At 41.0% G+C, this 23,083-nt stretch overlaps 1 protein-coding gene across 1 annotated transcript in view; it reads left to right on the top strand.

The window, feature by feature from the left end:
• Positions 1-15,892, top strand: part of LOC129457589 (small ribosomal subunit protein uS2-like) — a 46,763-nt gene extending 30,871 nt beyond the window's left edge. Inside the window, exon 2 of the mRNA XM_055232940.2 lies at positions 15,482-15,892. Within this exon, the coding sequence (XP_055088915.1) occupies positions 15,509-15,877 (369 nt within the window). The 5' untranslated portion in view covers positions 15,482-15,508 and the 3' untranslated portion in view covers positions 15,878-15,892. The remainder of the gene's footprint in view (positions 1-15,481) is intronic.
• Positions 15,893-23,083: the final 7,191 nt, after the last annotated feature.

Here is a 23,083-nt window from a genome sequence, read left to right as displayed (position 1 = left end):
GTGAGGTCAGAAAATCCTCCCTAGATTTTATGACCTCCTTCAGGGGACAAGAGATGAGGGGAAGGTGAGAATGATCTTTCTGCTTCTGCTATTTTTCTCAAAGGCTGAAGTGCCATATTTGAGGATAGCATGTCCTAAACCCCATCAATAAGAAGTGTGATAAGATGAATTGTCACCAAGGAATGCTGCAGGAAGAGGAGCCCAAAATTATTATTCTTTCAGGAGAGTGTGAATGTGTCTATGAGGAGGCAGGTGGACCCAAGGAGGTGTCAGATTTGGAATGAAGAAGAATCAAAGTGTGTGTAACTTGTCAACTTTGGCCTTGGTGTCATGTCAGCATACTTCAGTAAGAATAGAAGGCAGCTACTAACCCCCACCAGGGATTGTACATCTCAGTTAAAACCAGTGAGGACAGTGGCCAATGACTGGGAAAGTTATGTCTTTTCTGATGAGCTTCTCTTGGAAACTGTTCATATAAACTCCTCTTGGATAGGAAAGAAAAAGAAGGAGAGAAAGTGCTAAATTTGTCAGTATGCCTGAAAAAGAAAATACTTGGAAGGACTAAAACTATGTCTTGAATTGGCACCATGATGTTTTCTGTCATTTAGCAGGGTGGTAGATAAAGAGCAAAGAGAAGTTGAGTTATAGACCATGAAATTAACACTAGTTAACACTTTTGCCTGCCTGAGTTTATGGTGATGAAGTTTGATCCTGCTACATTAATAATGAGGTGAATATTCTTCAGCTACCTCATTTGTCTTGAGCATCACGTTTGTGCCTGGCTTGTGTTCACTGAACTGCAGAATTTACTTATGTTATATTATCTCCCTGATCCTAGCTGAGAGTTATCACCAGAAGACCGCCCCCTGAAGGAGTAGACACATTCTATTTCTCTACCAAGAAAGGAAAGGGCTAAGAGAGAGCCGTTGAGCTACAGGGTTCCTGAGGAGATGGATCTCTGTGTTTATTACAGTCATCTTGTAACTCTCCAGTTCTGTTGTCTTTGATCATTTTGCCTTGCAGTAATCCCTTCACTCATGCTATGTATTCAAATGTACACAGTATTTTAATGAATATAGGCCATAATCTCTTGTCATGCCTCCTGGGCTAGTTAAAACTTCAATGGCACTGCTCCTTCATCATTATTTCTTGTGGGCAATTTGTTTTAAGTACACATTCTCGGTTACAAAATTTTAAAGGAACATTTCTTTTGCACAGGTCAAGGTCAAAGAGCACGTGTGACCTACGAAGAGCCTGAACAGAGCTCTAAAATTTATCCTGAATTTTTGCTAGAGGCAAATTACACTCTGAGCACTTTCTCCTCAACTTCCTCCTTATTACCTTCTTGGTAAAAGTCCTCTCTATTATTGCATGAATTTGTTCACAATAATTATGTTTCTTTGATTCTGGTCAGTACTACTCTGGTTATCCAATTTAGCTTTCTAAATTGCTTCTGGCAACTTCCTTGGTCATTCTCTCACTCTGCTGCCCCACAGAATCTTTCCTTTTGAGATGCACTAAGCTTAGTCTTAGTCTATCAGCTAACTCTGGGAGCCAAAAGTAAAAGCCTGTTTTCACTATCTGCCAGATGGATGGAGGTATTTGTCCACTAAGGAGAATTTGCAAAGTTCCTTTCTTAGATAGTACTATTGATTTCATCTGCACAAAATGTTTTAAGTTATAGACTTAGTATCACTTATGCATTTGGCTTCTCATGGCAGTACTTTATAACTTGTTTTGGGAAAGGCTTTAAATAAGGAAGTCAAAATGGCTATGCCTCAGACTTACAACACAAAATGCATCTAATAAATATCAACTGGCTTTGCCACTTTGTCACACAGAGAACATTTGTTATAAATCAAAATAATCGTATAATTGATTTTCACACTAACACTAAAACCAAGTATGTGTGTTAATCATGGAATTTTATTTAATCTAGAATAGTCAATAGCATTTATTAGATACTACCTTGTATTAGGTATTTGTCTAGGTGCTTTACCTGTATTAATTTAATCTGTACATCCCTAGGAGGTAAGAGAGATCATTAGCCCTATTTTGTCAATGGTGATGCTGAGGCTAAGAGAAGTTATTCGAGTCAGTTATTCAAGTTCTTGGAATAAGTGACAGAGGCAGGATTTGAACCTGGATATTCTGGCTCCAGACACTGCTTTAAACTCTGCTGTAAACCCTGTAAATTGTGCTGACAGCTTCTCAAGAGCTATGGATCAGTTCTTAGGAATAGCATCAGATTTTCCCCTTTTCCAAGCTTAGTTACTTTCTTGCAAAGTACATTTATTTGTTGTTGATTTCTAATGCATTATATTTAGTTCCATGAAATGTTTTAATTGAGTTGATATAAAATTAAGTAGCGTATTTTTCAGAGACGTTAGACAGCAGTGAACTTTGGGCATTGTATTAGTCTGTTCTCATGCTGCCATAAGGACATACCTGAGACTGGGTAATTTATAAAGAAAAGAGGTTTAATTGACTCACAGTTCTACATGGCTAGGAAGGCCTCAAGAAAGTTACAATCATGGCGAAGGTGAAGGGGACAGCAGGACACAGTCTGTTCTGCTGACCTGTCTTCACAGGACAGCAGGAAGGAGAAGTGCCGAGCAGAGGGAAAAGCCCTTTATAAAACCATCAGATCTCCTGAGAACTTACTATTGTAAGAACAGCATGAGGGTAACTGTCCCCTATGATTCAATTACTTCCCATTGGGTTCCTCCCATGACATGTGGGGATTATGGGAACTACAACTCAAGATGAGATTTGGGTGGGGACACAGACAAATCATATCAGGCATGTCTTTCAGCATTTGGTTTATATTTTAGTAATAAAGTTGCATCTCAACTCCACCCAATATAAATTCTTTTTTTGACCCCCAAATCTGGACAGATTATGAATGGGCTGGTCCACACATCTTATGCATCTTCATTCTCACCATTAAGTCTAGTAGCTAAACAAAAGGACATCAAGTTTCCTGATGAATAAAAGACATGAAACTGGCCACAAGAAGCCTACCAATGACCAAAAGCAAATTCTACGTTAGCAAGATATTAAATTACAAAAGGATATGACATTTAATGAGTCTACGTATAATTTTATTGATTAAAACTGTGGCTTGTTTTTCAGCATTTTTTTAATGCTAGAAATAGTATGTTACCAATGCAAAAAGGACTGAGGTATGCTTTTTTTTGTTTTTTTCCCCAATGATTCAAGTTCACAGAGGAATCAAAATTAAGTTATAAGATTAAGATGAGAAATAACAAATAAGAACAAAAAGAAGAGTAATAATAAATCAATAGGATCTTAGGGCTATGTTTGAACAATGAGCCCTTATGAAAAATATGCAATTAAGATAAGAGAGCAACTGAGAAAAACTTCCTGGATTTAAAGTGGTAGTACAGGAAAAAGATAGTTAACTAAAGAAGAGTGATCTGATATCCTGCAAAACTACCACTCAACATCAGTCCTTCCCAGCATCCTGTCTGGAGCTGGGTGTCTGGACAGGATGTTGAGTGGTGTCCAGTGAGCTCAATGCCATCTGTGATAGTTAATTTTATGTATCAACTTGACTGGGCCAGGAGGCCCAGATATCTGGTTAACCTTTATTCCTGAATGTGTCTGTGAGGGTGTTTCTAGAAGAGATTAGCATTTAAATCAATGGACTGAATAAAATGTATGGCCCTTTCCAATGTGGGTGGGCCTCATCCAAGCAGTTGAGGGCCTGAATAGAACAATAAGGCAAAGGAAGGTTACATTCTTTGCCTGACTGCTTGAGTTGAGACACCAGCCTTCCGTCCTTGGACTGAGACTCACACCATTGGCAATCCTGGTTCTCAGGCCTTTGGATGTGGACTAGAATTTATACCACTGGCTTTCCTGGTTCTCCAGCTTGCAGATGGCAGATCATGGGACATCTCAGCCTCCATAATCATATAAGCCAATTTCTTGTAATAAATCTCATTTTATATATATATGTATGTGTGTGTGTGTGTGTGTGTGTGTACATAGACATATATCATCTATTGGTTTTATTTCTCTGAAGAACCCTGACTAAAATACCATCAAATCAGATCAAAGGAAAATTATATAAATTATGGCATACCCTTGGAGACGAAGTTAGCCCTCACTCTTCCAAGATCTGAATAGAGGTCATGACTGAATGGATATGAGATGTCAAGGTGAACGGGCCAAAAGCATAGTCTGCTTTCATCTTCTGTATCTAACCAAATGAAACAAAAACTGTAGGGTCAAATTCTGTGGTTTTAACCTGAAATGTTGAAGGTATCTAGTTTCTGAAGAGAAATTCATAGTGTCAGATAGCCACATGTGTTTAAAAATAAACAGCAACAAACATAGTTGCATTTATTTCAGCAATATCTTAAAGAACACATTTTCCATCTGCCCTCCTTCATCTTCCCCCCACACACGCTCACACATGCGCACTTTTGAGTCAAACAAAAGTGGAACCAAAAATGTATTCAGCAATTCCTACAAAATAAGAGAATAATTAAGATGTTTAATTTAGGCCAGCAGGCCTATATGTATGTACACATACACATGTGTGCCTATTGGTGGAGATAGTCATATGTAAACTAATTTTCTACAAAATCAGTGGGAAATCTGGTATTTTAGAAAGTGTGATATCAACGAGAATGGGGCCTCTCAAAAATTCTTGCTGCCTTGCTGAACCACAGCAGCAAGTCACTTCAGAGTGCACTGGGGCAAATCACATCTTGTCATTATGTCGTGGATCATAATGAAGCACAGAGGCTGATTGAACCAACAGGCCTCAACGCTAATCTCCATACCAGACTGGAGGCTTGAGAAGTTTTCTGATGGGGATAAAGGAGAGGAGATTGAAAGCTGAAGTTAATGATTAAAGCCAAATGAACCCCACAGGTAAAATTATTTCAATAGCAACATGTCTCATAGCCAAAGTTTTGATGATTAATAAAATGAATAGAGCAGGTCAGAAATTCCCAGGGTGCCTCAGGTCACTGAGTAGAGGAGTCATTCAATGCACAGCATGATTGCCTGCTGCCTGGGGGTCTAGCCAGAGATGTATGGGGAAAGTGGCGGGGAATCTGGGTCATTACAAAGGGAATGGTGCTTCTTCACTTCTTACAGTTGGAAAAAGTTGAAATGTAGACATCTTTTGCTTATGTCCTATTCATTATTTAAATTCAAGGAGTATCTCAAAGAGCATCTCTTCTTTTAAAAATTTCTGGAGGAATGTTTTTTTACAAAGAAGAATAATAGCAACCTTCAAGTCCATATACAAAAATTGCCATCAGCCAATAACTATAACTGGCATGGTGGCGCTCGCCTGTAATCTCAAAAAGACTTTATTTTAGTACTATTCACTTTTTCTTGAATATAAAAGTAATACACACCTATTGTAGAAAAAGTTGACAAATATAGAAAATTATATGAAGGAAAAGAAGTAACCACTGATACATCTGCTTTCAACAATAATGATTGCTCATATTTAGGTATATTTTCTTTCTATTGCTTTTCCATATATACAGATTTTTCTATGATTAAAATGATAATTTAGATACAGTATGATATCCTGACTTGTTGAACTTAATGAGATGCATTTTTGTCACTAAAATTAATTATAAGTATTTTTAATCGTACCATTATATTTCACCACGTTTATTGACCATAATGCATTTATTCATTTCCATTTTGTTGGACACTTACTTTTTCTTTTTTTGTTATTATTATTTAACTTTATGATGGAGATCTTAGAATTAGGATCATTGCTCATATTTCTGACTTCTTTTTTTTTGAGACAGGGCCCTGTATCTGTCACCCACACTGGAGTGCAGTTGTGGGATCTTGGCTCACGGCAACCTCAACCTCCCAGGCTTAAACAATCCTCCCACCTCAGCCTCTCAAGTAGCTGGGACTACAGACACATGCCACCAAACCAGGGTCTGCTAATTTTTGTTTTTTTTTAGTAGAAGGAGGGTTTCACCATGTTGCCCAGGCTGGTCTCAAACTCCTGGGCTCAAGTGATCCACTCACCTCGGCCTCCCACAATGCTGGGATTACAGGCATAGGCCACTGTGCCTGGCCCATTTTTAACTATTTCCCAATGATTTGTCCTAAGTATTTTTTTTTTTTAACTTATGCTTCTGTTTGTGGAAAAGAGAAAGGGCCCTTAAATGAGTATATGTAATATGGCCCTAAGGTGAAGCCCTTCATGGGAAATTCTTGACTTTCATTTCTCAGTTTAACAGTATGATTCACCAGTGCATGTATCAAATTCATATTGCATAATTCACATAAATCGTTCTTGCTCCAACTTTATCCACCACACATGTGAGATGAAAAGCCTATCTGATGGTCCATGTAAAGCTTTGTGGAGCTGTGGATACTATGGGAGATTCGTTGCTTTAGGCATTGTAGAAATGCACTGCTTTAAGGCTGAGTAACTCATTCTATAGACTCTACCACAGCTAAATGATACCTCTGGAAAGTTATAAATTGCTATCACTTGATTTTAACTGGAGAATGTAATACCACAATGCTGGGTCTCCCATCCATCAGATCACAAACAATGATAGACTTGCCATCTGATTTGACATGGCAGCTGAATCTACTGTATCCATTTCTGACTCCACAAGACTGTCAATCTCACCATTGAATAATATAAGACCTGAGTTTGCCAAGTCTCTTGCTAACATACCAGATGGAGGAAAACTGCCACCATATCTAATTTGTAAGCTTGAGTCTCCAATCAGAGGAAAAAAAGTCATTATTCTTGTGGCCGAGAATGGAAAGAACCATGTGATGATCCACAAAGGATGAATTTATGAAGGAGGAAAAAGAAGGGATGTATAGGTTGACAACACAATCCACCTATTTAGAGAAGGTTAAGGTGGATTTATATAAACATATGAAAGCTTCATTTTATAAAAATTGGGTGTGCTCTAGAAAGTACTTTCCCAACTTTGCAAAGATGCTATAGTCCTAAAACTCTTTGATAAATGAGCTTTCCAAGGATATGCTTAAATAGTGGGACGGGGAAATGTAAAATACACTATACATAAGGAATTAACCTGATCAGAATATAAATATTTTTGAATGTAAATTTGTATGGATAAGACTATGCTTATTTCTGTCTCTTCCGGCATAGAGTTATACATATATAGGCACCACCCCCCCTTTTTTTTTACTGTGTGATGATAATGATTGGGGTAAGAACAATAATATACATATATATATATATATATATATATATATATATATACATTTTTTTTTTTTTTTTTTTTTTTTTTTTTTTTTTTACTTTTACAGACAAGGTCTCATTATGTTGCCTGGGCTGGGGTACAGTGGCTATTCACAGGCATGATCATAGCTCACTGCAGCCTTAAACTCCTGGCCTCAAGCAATCCTCCCGCCTCAGCCCCCCAAGTAACTAGGACTACATGTGTCTGGCTTTGAGTTTTTTTTTTTTTTTTTTTTGAGACGGAGTCTCACTCTGTCACCCAGGCTGGAGTGCAGTGGCGCAATCTCGGCTCACTGCAAGCTCTGCCTCCCGGGTTCACGCCATTCTCCTGCCTCAGCCCCTCCGAGTAGCTGGGACTACAGGCGCCCGCCACCATGCCTGGCTAATTTTTTGTATTTTTAGTAGAGACGGGGTTTCACCGTGGTTTCGATCTCCTGACCTCGTGATCCACCCGCCTCGGCCTCCCAAAGTGCTGGGATTACAAGCGTGAGCCACCGCGCCCGGCATGACTTTTAGTTTTTATAGTATTGTTGTGATTTGGATTTGAACCCATGCCCCAATCTCATGTCGAATTGTGATCCTCAGTGTTGGAAGAATGGCCTGGTGGGAAGTGATTGGATCATGGGGGCGGATTACCCCCTTGCTGTTCTCGTGATAGTGAGTGAGTTCTCATGAGATCTGATTTTTTTTCTTTATTTTTTTCTGACGGAGTCCCACTCTGTCACCCAGGCTGGAGTGCAGCAGCAAGATCTCTGCTCACTGCAATCTCCATCTCCTGAGTTCAAGCAGTTCTCCTACCTCAGCCTCCTGAGTAGCTGAGATTACAGGCGAGCACCACCATGCCAGGCTAATTCTTGTATTTTTAGTAGAGATGGGGTTTCGCCATGTTGACCAGGCTGTTCTTGAATTCCTGACCTTAGGTAATCTGCCCACCTTGGCCTCCCAAAGTGCTGGGATTATAGGCATGAGCCACTGCATCCAGCGAGATCTGATTGTTTAAAAGTGTGTAACACCTCCCACTTCACTCGCTTCCTCATTCCCCAGCCATGTAAGACGTGCCTGCTTCCCTTTGGCCTTCCACCATGATTGTAAGTTTCCTGAGGCCTCCCCAGCCATGCCTCCTGTAAAGACTGCAGAACTATGAGTCAATTAAATCACTTTTCTTTATAAATTACCCAGTCTCAGGTAGTTCTTTATAGCAATGCGAGAACAGACTAATACAAGTATGTTGTAGGCAATGAAGTACTCGTGTTCATTATTTTATTCTTTTATACAATTATCTCCCTTTACCCATGAGGGACATATTCCAAGGCCCCCAGTGGATGTCTGAAACCGCAGGTAGTACCAAATCCTATATGCATTATGTTTTTTCCTATACATACATACCTATGATACAGTTAATTAATTAATTAATTACAGTAAGAGATTGACAGCAATAGCTAACAATAAAGTAGAACAACTATAACAATATGCCATCAGCATTACTCTTGGGGCTATTATTTAGTAAAATAAAGGTTACCTGAACACAAGCGCTACAATACTGAGACAGTAGATATAACTGAGACAGCTACTAAGTCACCGTCGAAGAGCATATACAGCATGGATATGCTGGACAAAGGGATGATAAACATCTGGATGGGATGGTATAAGATTTCATCATGCTACTCAGAATGGCATGCAATTTAAAACTTATGAATTATTTATTTCTGGAATTTTTTATTTAAGATCTTTAGACGGTAGTTGACCAGAGGTAGCTGAAACCATGGAATTCAAAACCATGGATAAGGGGATACTACTGCCCACACACATTAAAGAACTCAAAGGTGGGTAGACATGATACTTACATATAAGGAAACTGAGTGAAACTCAGATACGATTCATATCTAGTATTCCACAGCCAGTAAGAGATGGGTCTGGAATTGACACTCATGTTTTCTCATTTCATGTCTTTTTAGCATACTTTTGTCCATAAAGCAAAATCCGAAGATTAGTGTTAAGAAACAGGATTTGGAACTCTCAGAACAAGGCCCTTGGGGGTAGAGATTTCTTACCTATGGCTTAAAGAGGTGGGTGACAAAAATGGCTCATTCAACCGTAGATGGTTTAAAATAGCATTTCAATGGTTAATCATCAGCAGAATAGACAATTCTAGAAACGTTCTAAAAGGAACTTTGTGGATTGGGTTCTTTGACCATTATAGTATTTCCTCTTCTAACATTCCTTTCCCTTTCATCTTTATTTCCCACTTAGTTTGCTTTTCAGTTAAAGGCAGTCAGTGAAAGTGTCACTCAATATCAGAGCAGCACATTGGAGTAGGAAAGCAACATGGGCTTTGAAGATGTAGGCGCTGTATCTGAGTTTTCAGTGATCTTGGGTATTTCAGCCAAGAGGGAAGTCGGTAAAGAAAGATTAATGGGCCGGGCGCCGTGGCTCATGCCTGTAATCCCAGCACTTTGGGAGGCTGAGGAGGGTGGATCACGAGGTCAGGAGATTGAGAGGTGAAACCTGGTCTCTACTAAAAATACAAAAAATTAGCCGGGCGTGGTGGCGGGCGCCTGTAGTCCCAGCTACTTGGGATGCTGAGGCAGGAGAATGGCGTGAACCCGGCAGGCGGAGCTTGCAGTGAGCCGAGATGGTGCCACTGCACTCCAGCCTGGGCGACAGAGCGAGACTGAAAAAAGAAAGAGAGAAAGAGAAAGAAAGAAAGAAAGAAAGAAAGAAAGAAAGAAAGAAAGAAAGAAAGAAAGAGAGAGAGAAAGAAGAAGCGTTAATGATGGATATAAGTGAAAACACATTGAAAATAGAATAGTGAGTGCCTAATTTGCTATACTATGACCAGGATGCTATTTTAAATGATATTCTGTCTGTGTAGCTATATATGTATCTACATTTGTATGTTTGTAGCTGCATGTGTATTTCCATGTCTGTATGTCTATAAACCTATATGTATGTGTCTCTGTGTTTGATGTGTACATGTCTGTGTGTGTGGTGCATATGTGGATGTGTGGATATTTTATATTGTAGGATAAAATGTTTGGGCAATGGGTCAGAGCTGTATATGGATGACCCCAAATGTCCTCATAAGATATTTTTATTTCTTCATATAAAATATTTCTATAATATTTGACTCTATGAGTAGAATTAACATTTGTACTTGAAGTAAAAATAATTATTAATCCCTTCCTGAGGTCTTTGGTGTTCTTTGAAGCTTTTGCTAAAAATAAGAGGGAGGATCTTAGGAAACATGCTTACGTTTGAGAACAGTCTCAGTATGACCTAATCACTGATTTGTTCATTGCAGTTCTCCAGAGTTTGTGTTAAGAATGTAGCTCCGTGTCCTCAGTTCTCTGGAGCTGATGCATGGCCACCCCTCTAATCTCCCTGTTTTTCGTCTTTCTCTCATCTTCACCTCTTTTTAATAGACTAGCAGAGAGGTAGGAGAGTAAGCTCTAGATTTCCCCATCTTCCTTGATTTTCAAGGCTTGCATAGTGGAAAGATGGAAGACTTCCTTCCACTAGGGCTTCCTGCGTTATGTTCCCCTGGCACTCCCCAAATACCTCTTCTCTATTCTTTGCCTCAAAAGGTGTCACTCTTTGTTGTCATGTTTGACTACTAGATTCTGTGTACCATGAGGGCAGCAGCTGTCACATTTGTGCCTGTTAAAAAGTAGAGGGCCTTGACTGAATACTGGCCTGAAGGCATAAATGAATCAATAGCAGGTAACTGGGGAAAGCTCCCAGGATTGAATGCAAATGCTGATTATAAAGAATTAGTCCTGAAGGTGGAATCCTTCTCCTCTGCTGACACGGCAAACAAAGCCAATTTTTGGAACAACTACATTATAAATAACATTAGTGGTAGAATTTAGTGGACCAATGAGACAGCCCTTGTAAAAAGACAAAAAACCTCTTTTCTGTATGTGAAGTTTCAGATCATTTTTGCCAAATGTAAAATTCTTTTATATATTTATACAAAGGAATATTTTATTATATAGACAGAAATGCAGGATAGGGAACGTTGAAAAAGAAAAGCAATTGATATTCTGTACAGAAAATGTTTTAAAAGGCTAATGAATGCACACTGTTGTATATTTGGAAGTAAAGTGACCATGAAAAAGAAAGAAAAGAGGCAGAAAAATTCCCTCTTATTTGTACCAATAAAATGTAAACCGTGTCATTTCCCTATGAACATCATCATATTGGATTTGTAGAGCACTGTTTTCCAGAATTTAAAATGCAATAATCCGTAGAGAGAAACTGTTCCTCTGGCAACCAAACCTTGAAAAAAATTAAGATTAAAAGCAAATACAGAAAAATTATTTCTCAACCCACATACTAGAAATCAAACCAATTTTATTTCAAACTATTAGCAAGAAATACCCTGCCTATTTACCACCTGCATTTTCCCAATAATTTATAATTACCATCCAGCAGTAAGTATTGATTTCCAATTGATGGATATCATCTGTGCCCTAATAAACTGACAGACCTTCAGAAATCTATCCTGGGAGACCTTTAGAATACATGACATGAGTTAAACATATTTTATTTAATACCAGAGGAAATTTGCATTTCATCTCTCAGGCTTTTACGAAGCTGCTGTAAATGATTTAGCTTAGCTTTTAGATTTCAGAGTCATTTCATTTCAATTTGGGCACACTCTTGTGTAATTCTTAGCCTTTGTTCAACCAAATGTAGACTACTGACATTTAGCATGTGGAATAACATGTCAAAAATATGGGATGCTTAAATTCACGGTTTGTGGATTTAGTAAAGATGTGAAATAAAGCTTTTGATGCGTGTAAAAATCACAGTAAAATGTAAGTGAAACCTAATTGTAAAATGTAAATGAGTTCTAATTGTTTACTATGCTCTTCTAACTGGAATCCTGCTGGGTAATATGCCACGGCATCCCTTAGGATGGGGTGATGCCACATTCAGTGAAGTCCAGGGAGGTTTAGCTTCAACAAATGCAATCATTGTTTATGAGTACATGGGTGGGGCATTTCTTCCAGGAACAAGATCTTCTGTTTATATGATTAGCAGCCTGTTCAAGGCTTGGCCCCTGGAAACAGAGTACCCACACAGGAAAGACTAGGTTTTAAGACAGGAAGCAAAGAATTAACATCCTTAAAAGATTTTCCGGAACAAACTGAGGAGCCTTGGCAAATGCATTATTTTATTAGCACCTTTTCTAATCTGAAAAAAAAAAATAGAGTGGGAATGTTCTCATTATTAAGTACCTTACATTAGTTACACGTCAATTTACCGTAACAGCCATTTAGATTTTTGTAGCAGAACCAAATGTGGTTTTTATAAACATTGTTTTGTTTTTAAGGAAGAAAAACACACGCACACAAGTTTAATATAAAGTGGGGGCCCTTGAGTATTTCTTTGTGAATTTTGTTTTCTGGGGGAAAAAAGGGAACCTATTAGCAGGTTCACTTGTATAATAATCATTCATTAAAATAGACTCTGTGGCAATGAAATACTGTACTTGAATTCCAGCACAAAGCCTTTAAAAAGCTAAAATGTCAAAACAATAAAACTAATTAAGGCAACAAAATAGCTTTTTCCAGCTAATGACAAGCTGGTCCAAAAACACACTTCAATGATTTTTCTTTCCTCCAGAGACACTTTAAGTAAAGCAAGGATAGAATTTTCCACAATCATTATCCAGCCCAGCGTCACCTAGGAATCTAGCCCAACTGAACTGTCTGGCAGAGAGGTCACATGTCTACTTTTGGCTAGCTTGCCCCAGTCCCTCTCTCCTTCCTTCCCTCCCGTGTGGCCCTTCTCTCCCCTCTTGTCTTCCAGAAACATTTAGGAGGCTTTACCACACTCTAGGTGCTGTGGAGGGACAGCTAACTGAGCCAGCTGCAGGTCCTGCAGTCAAGCAGCTGATGGAGTAGGAAGGAAGACAACACATGAATAACTGTAACCCCGGGGGGAAAAAGTCACACGTTTTAAATTACAGACAAGTTGCCAGAATAGCACCCAGGACTCCTTTATACTCTTTGCCCAGAGACTGAATTCGAATTTCCTTGATGGTTCCAGCAATGTCCTTTGTGGCAAAAGATCCCATCCAGGATCAGGGGCTGCTCCCAACTGTCACCTGTCTCTATCTCTGATCTGAAACAATTCCCGTTTTCATTCGCGTCCGTGTGAAGAGACCACCAAACAGGCTTTGTGTGAGCAATAAAGCTTTTAATCACCCGGTGCACACAGGCTGAGTCCGAAAAAAGAATCAGCGAAGGGAGATAGGGGTGGGGCCGTTTTGTAAGATTTGGGTAGGTAAAGGAAAATTACAGTCAAAGGGGGGTTGTTCTCTGGCGGGCAGGTGTGGGGGTCACAAGGTGCTCAGTAGGGGAGCTTTTGAGCCAGGATGAGCCAGGACAAGGAATTTCACAAGACAATGTCATCAGTTAAGGCAGGAAAAGGCCATTTTCATTTCTTTGGTGGTGGAATGCCATCAGTTAAGGCAGGAACCGGCCACCTGGATGTGTACAGACAGGTCACAGGGGATATGATGGCTTAGCTTGGGCTCAGAGGCCTGACGTTCCTGTCTTCTTATATTAATAAGAAAAATAAAATGAAATAGTGGTAAAACGTTGGGACAGTGAAAATTTTGGGGGGTGGTATTGAGAGATAATGGGCAATGTTTCTCAGGGCTGTTTCGAGCGGCATTGGGGGTGGCGTGGGAACCTAGAGTTGGAGAGATTAAGCTGGAGGAAGATTTTGTGGTAAGGGGTGATATTGTGGGGTTGTTAGAAGAAACATTTGTCGTGTAGAATTATTGGTGATGGCCTGGATACGGTTTTGTATGGATTGAAAAACTAAACAGAATAAGAGAAGGAGAAATACAGGTATTAAAGGACTAAGAATTGGGAGGACCTAGGACATCTAATTAGAGGGTGCTTAAAGAGGTTCAGCATAGCCTTGCCAGCAAAGATTATTTATTTACTTTAAGAGTTAAGAGTGGCGGTTTGGGGATAGCACCAGGAGATAACAGCTGTGATGGCTTGGAGAAACAGTGTAAACCGGCAGTGTAAACAAGAGCAGGGCATGTATGAGTAGTTGAGAACGGTGAATAGGAGTATGACTAGACAGAAGGTAGTAGGGATGACAAGTTTTTTGGGGCACAGTCTAAGTTGGTCTGGTGTCTGGGATGAGACTGGGGCCTAATAAAAAGGAGCATCTATACAGGGGCTCAAATGGGCTGTACCTTGTAGCATTCTGAGGACAGGCCTGACTTCTGAGAAGGGAAAGTGGTAAAAGTATTGTCCAGTCCTTTTTAAGTTGGTGGCTGAGCTTGGTGAGGTGTGTTTTTAAAAGATCTTTAGTCCGTCCTACTTTTCCTGAAGACTGAGGACCATAAGGGATATAAAGGTTTCACTGAATACTAAGAGCCTGAAAAACTGCTTGGCTGATTTGACTAATAAAGGCTGGTCTGTTATCAGACTGTATAGAGGTGGGAAGGCTAAACTGAGGAATTTTGTCTGACAGAAGGGAAGAAATGACTGCAGTGGCCTTCTCAGACCCTGTAGGAAAGGCCTCTACCTATCCAGTGAAAGTGTCTACCTAGACTAAGAGATATTTTAGTTATCTGACTCAGGGCATGTTGAGTAAAGCTAATTTGCCAGTCCTGGTTGGGGGCAAATCTTCGAGCTTGATGTGTAGGGAAGGGAGGGGGCCTGAATAATCTCTGAGGAGTAGTAGAATAGCAGATGGAACACTGGGAAGTTATTTCCTTTAGGATAGATTTCCACGATGGAAAGGAAATGAGAGGTTCTAAGAGGCGGGCTAGTGGCTTGTACTATAGCATAGCCTGCCTTTGCTGGTGTGTGGCGATTACGCCTGGTGGAACTGCCATCAATAAACTAACTGTGATCAGGGTGAGGAACAGGAAAGAAGGAAATATGAGGAAATGGGCTGAACGTTAGGTGGATCAGAGAGAGATGCAGTCATGAGGGTCAGGTGTGGTATCCGGAATAATGTGGGAGGCCGGATTGAAGTCTGGGCCAGGAACAATGGTAATTGTGGGAGACCTAACAAAGAGTGAGTACAGCTGAAGGAGCTAGGGAACAGAAAGTATATGCATCAGGTGTGAGGAAGAAAATAGATTTTGACCACCAGCCTCTCACGGAGGCATCTTATGTTAACCTACCTACCATCGCGCTGTGTAACACAGATTCTCCTCTGTGCTATGTGGACATTGCCATTCCGTGCAACAACAAGGGAGCTCACTCAGTGGGTTTGATGTGGTGGATGCTGGCTCGGGAAGTTCTGTGCATGCGTGGCACCATTTCCCGTGAACATCCATGGGAGGTCATGCCTGATCTCTACTTCTACAGAGATCCTGAAGAGATTGAAAAAGAAGAGCAGGCTGCTGCTGAAAAGGCAGTGACCAAGGAGGAATTTCAGGGTGAATGGACTGCTCCAGCTCCTGAGTTCACTGCTACTCAGCCTGAGGTTGCAGACTGGTCTGAAGGTGTACAGGTGCCCTCTGTGCCTATTCAGCAGTTCCCTACTGAAGACTGGAGCGCTCAGCCTGCCACGGAAGACTGGTCTGCAGCTTCCACTCCTCAAGCCACTGAATGGGTAGGAGCAACCACTGACTGGTCTTAAGCTGTTCTTGCACAGGCTCTTAAGCAACACGGAAAAATGGTGGATGGAAAATAAACACCAGTTTCTAAAAAAAAAAAAAAAAGAAAAGGAAATAGATTTTGGAAATTATGAGAGCTGTAGAGAGTGAGTTGAGCATAGTTTGTGATTTTGAGGGCCTCTAAAAGTATTAGGGCGGCGGCAGCCGCTGCACGCAGACATGAGGGCTAGGCTAAAACAGTAAGGTCAAGTTGTTTGGACAGAATGGCTACAGGGTGCGGTCCTGGCTGTTGTGTAAGAATTCTGACCGAACTATGCCTACGAAAGAAAGGAGTTGTTGTTTTGTAAGGGATTGGGGTTTGGGAGATTAGCCGTACACGATCAGCAGGGAGAGCACACGCGTTTTTATGACAATTATGCCGAGATAGGTAACAGATGAGGAAGAAATTTGGGCTTGACTGAAGTAATGGGCGCTGTCTGTGAAGCCTTTCGGCAGTACAGCCCAGGTCATTTGCTGAGCCTCATGGGTGTCAGGGTCAGTCCAAGTGAAAGCAAAGAGAGGCTGGGATGAAGGGTGCAAAGGAATAGTAACGAAAGCATATTTGACATCCAGAACAGAATAATGGATTGTAGAGGGAGGTATTGAGGATAGGGGAGTATATGGGTTTGGCACCATGGGGTGGATAGGCAAAACAATTTGGTTGATAAGGCGCAGATCTTGAACTAACCTGTAAGCTTTGTCTGGTTTTAGGACAGGTGAAATGGGGGAATGGTAAGGGGAGTTTATAGGCTTTAAAAGGCCATGCTGTAGCAGGCGAGTGATAACAGGCTTTAATCTTTTTAAAGCATGCTGTGGGATGGGATATTGGCATTGAGGTGGGTGAGGGTGATTAGGTTTTAATGAGATTGTAAGGGGTGCATGATTGGTCGCCAAGGAGGGAGTAGAGGTGTCTTATCCTTGTGGGTTAAGTTGGGGGGATACGAGAGGGGGATGTGAAGGAGGCTTTGAACTGGGGAAAAGGGCAGCAGTGAGGTGTGGCTGTAGTGCAGGAACAGTCAGGGAAGCAGAAAATTTAGTTAAAATGTCTTGGCCTAATAAGGGAACTGGGCAGGTGGGGATAACTAAAAAAGAGTGCATAAAAGAACGTTTTCTAAGTTGGCACCAGAGTTGGGGAGTTTTAAGAGGTTTAGAAGCCTGGCCGTCAATACCTACAACAGTTATGGAGGCAAGAGAAACAGGCCCTTGAAAAGAAGGTAATGTGGAGTGGGTAGCCTCCATATTGATTAAGAAGGGGGCGGACTTACTTTCCACTGCGAGAGTTAACCTAGAGCATCTGTGATGGTCTTGTAGGCTTCCGAGGCGATTGGGCAGTGTCAGTCTTCAGCTGCTAAGCCGAGAAGATCTGGGAAGGAGTCAGTCAGAGAGCCGTGGGCCAGAGTTCCAGGGGCTCTGGGAGTGGCTGCCAGGTGAGTTGAACAGTCTGATTTTCAGTGGGGTCCTGCACAGATGGGACACGGCTTAGGAGGAATCCTGGGCTGTGGGCATTCCTTGGCCTAGTGGCCAGATTTCCAGCAGTTGTAGCAAGCTCCTGGGGGAGTTGGTTCTGGAGGAACCCTTGGCAGCTGCAGTTCAGGCGTTTGGAGTTCTTGTGTGCTGGAGATGTGGCTGGGGTTTGTCTCACAGTGGAGGCAAGGAATTGCAACTCAGAAATATGTTGCTACTTGGCTGCCTCTACTCTATTATTGTACACCTTGAAGGTGAGGTTAATTAAGTCCTGTTGTGGGGTTTGAGGGCCGGAATTTAATTTTTGGCGCTTTATTTAATGTTGGGAGCAGAAAGGGTAATAAAATAAAATGTATATTGAGAATAAGACGGCCTTTTGACCTTTTAGGGTCTAGGGCGGTAAAGCGTCTCAGGGTTGCTGCTAAAGGGGCCATGAACTGGGCTGGGTTTTTTATATTTGATGAAAAAGAAGTTAAACGCTAATTGATTTGAGAGAGGTTGGATAAAGAAAAAGGAGCATTAACTTTGACTATGCCTTTAGCTCCAGCCACCTTTTTAAGAGGAAATTGTTGGGCAGGTGGGGGAGGGCTAGTCACGGAACAAAACTGTAAGCCGGACCGGGTGTGAGGAGGGGAGGTGATAAAAGGATTATAGGGTGGAGGAGCGGAGGCTGAGGAAGAATTGGGACCTAGCTCGGCCTGGCAAGGAGGGGAGAGGTCATATGGGTCTGTAGAAAAAGAAGACTAGAAAGACTCAGCGATGTTTAGGGTTGGGACTGAGGGGACAGGCAGGAGGGAAAGACAGAAGATTTGGGATGAGTTGCCCTGGGAATAGAGACTAGGATGGGACCGATGTGTAAAAGAATGCCTTGACGTCAGGCACCTCAGACCGTTTGCCTATTTTATGACAAGAATTATTTAGGTCTTGTAGGATGGAAAAATTGAAAGTGCCATTTTCTGGCTATTTGGAACTACTGTTGAGTTTGTATTGGGGTCAAGCAGCATTGCAGAAGAAAATAAGGCATTTAGGTTTTAGGTCAGGTGTGAGTTGAAGAGGTTTTAAGTTCTTGAGAACACATGCTAAGGGAGAAGGAGGAGGAATGGAGGTTGGAAGGTTGCCCATAGTGAAGGAGGGAAGCCCAGAGAAAAGAGAGAGTAGAGACAGGGAGGGAAGGGGTTCGGGGGTTCTTACCTTCTAGAGAAGCGGGAAAGGGGTCAGGGCACAGAAATAAGGGGTTGGGGTGTAGAGATAAGAGGTTGGGGCATGGAAATAAGGGATTGGCAGCCAGAGATAAGAGGTCGGGGCATGGAAATAAGGGATCAGGGTGCAGAGATAAGAGGTTGGGGCACAGAAATAAGGGATTGGGGCACAGAGATAAGAGGTCGGGGCTCAGACATAAGGGATCGGGGGTTCTTGCCCCCTAGAAAAGTAGTACTTGCCTGTAAGGGTGAAGGACCAAGGCAGGTGTCCCCGCATGGTCAGACACTTCTGAAACGTAGGTGAATAATCAGAGAGGCGTCCCTGCAATGATTAAACACCAAGGGAAGGCTGCCTTCCCAAGTCTGTGACCGGAGCCGGAGTTTTGGGTCCATGGATAAAACGTGTCTCCTTTGTCTCTACCAGAAAATGAAAGGAATTGAAATTAAGAGAAGGGAGAGATTGAAGTGTGGTGCCAAGATTGAAAGGAGAAAGTAGTTGAGGGATAGTGAGAGAGGTTCGAGAAGAGAGTAAGAAGAGGCCGCTTACCCAGTTTAAAATTGGTGAGATGTTCCTTGGGCTGGTGGGTCTGAGGACCCGAGGTCATAGGTGGATCTTTTTCATGGAGCAAAGAGCAGGAGGACAGGGGATTGAACTCCCAAGGGAGGTCCCCTGATCCGAGTCACGGCACCAAATTTCATGTGCATCCATGTGAAGAGACCACCAAACAGGCTTTGTGTGAGCAGTAAAGCTTTTAATCACCTGGGTGCAGGTGGGCTGCGTCCGAAAAGAGAGTCAGCAAAAGAAGATAGGGATGGGGCCATTTTATAAGATTTGGGTAGGTAAAGGAAAATTACAGTCAAAGGGGGGGTTGTTTTCTGGTGGGCAGGTGTGGGGGTCACAAGGTGCTCAGTAGGGGAGCTTTTGAGCCAGGATGAGCCAGGACAGGAATTTCACAAGACAATGTCATCAGTTAAGGCAGGAACAGGCCATTTTCATTTCTTTTGTGGTGGAATGCCATCAGTTAAGGCAGGAACTGCCATCTGGATGTGTACAGGCAGGTCACAGGGGATATGATGGCTTAGCTTAGGCTCAGAGGCCTGACACCCATCTTCCTTTGATTTTCATGATCTTCTCATTTTTGAAGATTATAGGTCAGTTATTTTATGGAATGTCCCCCAATTTGAATCGTGCGATGTTTTCTTATGATTAGATCCTGGATAGATTTTTAGCTGGAATATCACAGAGCTTGTGCTCTTTAACTCCTCTTGGGAAACACATGAGGCCTGTTTCCCCATTACTGAGTGCTGTTTACATTTATCATTCGATTTGGATAGTGTCTGCCAGGTTTTTCTACTGTGAGTTAGTTTTTGAAAAATATGGATGAAGAAATATTTTGGAGTAGATACTTTGAGACCATGTAAAATTATGTTCCTCATTCCCCATTCCTACTAGTTCTAATATCCATTGATGTTTCCTGCTTGAAATAATGTTACTATAATGGTTGCCAAAAGATGTTTTTCAATGCCATTATTTCCTTTCTATTTATCATTATTTTTATTAGCTAGCTCTCTCTTATAAGGAACAGTTTTCTCCTTATGTGTTTTTTTCTTTATTTGTATCAGCGTTGACTCATAAATTTCTATTATGTGAATAATCCTATTATTCTGTGGGCTATAATCCACTGGTTGCAGAATTGGGTTATAGTCCATGGGTTATAACCCAGTGGGTTATATATGTCTCCATTATTCTTTGAGCATTTCCTTACCTTCTGGTGCCACCAGATACTTCAGGCTCCTCTTGCAGTACAACAATCGTCCATTTCTCCAAGGAGATCTGGCACATTTAGAGTGATGTTTGGAAACCAAGATTTGTGCCAACAGAAAGTCACTGCTCCCTTGACCTTCTAGTGAAAAGATTTAAGATATATATGCAAATATATACTTTTAAACATATATACAAATATGTGCACATTTATAAGTATACTTATTTTATCTTGCAAGAGAGAAAAAAAAGTTTTTCCTTTACCCATCTTACACTCTCTGTCTGGGGCCTTATAAATTAGACTAACAAAAGACAGATTAACAAGAGAAATGCAAACAAGTTTGTAAACACATGCATCACACATACAGATGGGAGTGCTCAGAGATGAGTAACTCAAATGAGTGGTTAGAACTTTGGCTTATATGTTTTCTTAACAAAAGAACAAAAAGGTCAGTTATACAATTGTCTGGGCCCTCTCTCCAGGGATTCTGGGTACAGTCCAGCATCTGTATTTTTAAAATCTCCCTGAGTCCTTCTAATATGCAGCCATGGTTTAGAATCCGTGAAGTAGTGCTGGCTTCTTCATTTGTAGAAATAGAGGCTAAGAATCAGAGAGGACTCAAGTGTTGATTGTTGGCCCTGCTTTCTTTCCACTACATCTATGTTTTTCTTTTAGTCTATAAGATAATGGGAAAACCTGAGAACAACTTTCACTAGTTTTTAAGGCCTTCTTGTTTTCCCTCACATTGGTAGACAGTTGGATTCGTGATGAGTACATTTAGTCTTTTTCTGATTTCTTCTGCTCTAAGTAGTGTGTCAGTGCTTTGACTTAATAGTTCCTTCCTCCCCTTCTCCCAATCCCTGAAGATAAGCAGAGGGATGTAAAGAGCCCAATATTTGTTGGACATTTTCATTAATCCTAGAAGGTCCGCCCAACCCTTTCCACTCAGATATCGGCATTGGAGTGAAAAGAGACCTGGAATGGAAAACAGATGAGTAAAAAAGAAATGGAACAAGATATGACGTCAGTTCCACAGCAGAGCTAGGGAACAACAAGATTACATTCCTTTTGCCTCATCACCAATGTGCTTAGAAGGTAGCAAAAACCTCTTAATCCCCAGATATGTGGGAGGAGGGAAATGTTTGTCTGAAGCAAAGGGGAGCAGTAGAAATTATTTAAGAAGCTCAAAAGCCTGATAAAGTTTGTAGTGACAGGGACCAGGCTGTGCATTTTCTGAGACACTGGATACCTAAAGTGTTATTTATTTATTTATTAACAAAAATGCTGTGCTAGTCGAACAAAATGTTAAAGACCAGATTTGGCACAGTGCTGCCTGTTTGTGATCTCCTTACCTAGTTACTGTTCTATTTTCTTAATTTTCTTGAGTTTAGATTATAGTGAAACTAAGCTCCTTTGTATACTTTTATTTCTCAGTGCTAGAAGGATTTCCACAGGTTATTTGGATCGTAAAGCCCAGCATTTCAAAGCTAGATCAGGTCTGAGAGATGATAGCTAAAAGTATTATTTTTTATCCATAAGGAAGTTGTTGCCCAGAAAGGTTAAGTGATATGTGCAAGATTGAACAACGTGGTGAAACAGCAGCCAATTCCAGGTCCAGGGGACTGGAATCCCAGTCTGGCTTGATTGTTCCCACGCCATGCTGACTATGCACTTTATGGAAAAAGCTTTATTGCATTAATTCTCTAAATGATCATTGCTTAACTGGAACTATGCCTCCTTTTATTTTAATTGAGATTTTATTTTCGCCTGCCTGGAGCAAGGAGAGCATTATGGTATTTTAAATGAGAACCAAGGAATTTCCTGCACTTCAAATATTAGCAGTTACATTCTGCTAAAGACGCATGTGGACTATCTATTAGAAGCATGTCGTAGGTAAACCAGAAACATTTCATATTAATTGTTATAAGCGTATTATCCATCAAAATGTAAATTTCCCAAAGTAGGCTTTATGTGGATCATAATTTCCTTTATTACAAAATGGACTTGAAAACTCTGGCTGGCTCCTGGTCCTTATGTAAAACCTCCATTTCCTGTGGTGCCTCCAATTTATTTTTTCACAGCTTTAACGGCTTTCACACTGTGATTTTCTATATCTGTCGCAAATGTTCAACAATTTACAGAGAAAATTTTAGTCCATAGCTTTCTGCTTTTAGATTTTCATGTATAAAGATTAAAGAATGAATGTGCAATCAGCAGATATATAGAAAACATCTCCTGCCAGAATAAAATAGATGGTTCAACTTCTGAAACCCCAGTGGAATTTATAATATCTACCTACAGCCCTTCCTCTCTTTTATATTGCGCCTTCTGATAAATAGGCTCCCAGAAGAGACAATTTGGGAAGCTAGAAAATACTTTTTTTTCTTTTTCCTTTTTTTTTTTTTTTGAGAAGGAGTTTTTGCTCTTGTCACCCAGATTGGAGTGCAGTGGCACGATCTCGGCTCATTGCAATCTCCACCTCCCAAGTTCAAGCAATTCTCCTGTCTCAGGCTCCTGAGTAGTTGGTATTATAGGTGCGTGCCACCACGCCCAGCTAATTTTTGTATTTTCAGTAGAGACAGGGCTTCACCGTTTTGGCCAGGCTGGTCTTGAACTCCTGACCTCATGATTCATCTGCCTAGGCCTCCCAAAGTGCTGGGATGACAGGTGTGAGCCACCATGCCCGGCCTTTATTTTTCTTTATAGCATGGCATGGCATTGTTCAGGACTTTCAGGTGGGGGAACCATCGGAAACAGGGAGGTG

Source organism: Symphalangus syndactylus, chromosome 11 (assembly GCF_028878055.3).
Source record: "Symphalangus syndactylus isolate Jambi chromosome 11, NHGRI_mSymSyn1-v2.1_pri, whole genome shotgun sequence".
In the NCBI taxonomy this organism is placed as follows: Eukaryota; Metazoa; Chordata; class Mammalia; order Primates; family Hylobatidae; genus Symphalangus; species Symphalangus syndactylus.
The sequence above is the reverse complement of the archived record's forward strand: the minus strand, read 5'-3'. Positions and strand labels throughout refer to the sequence as shown.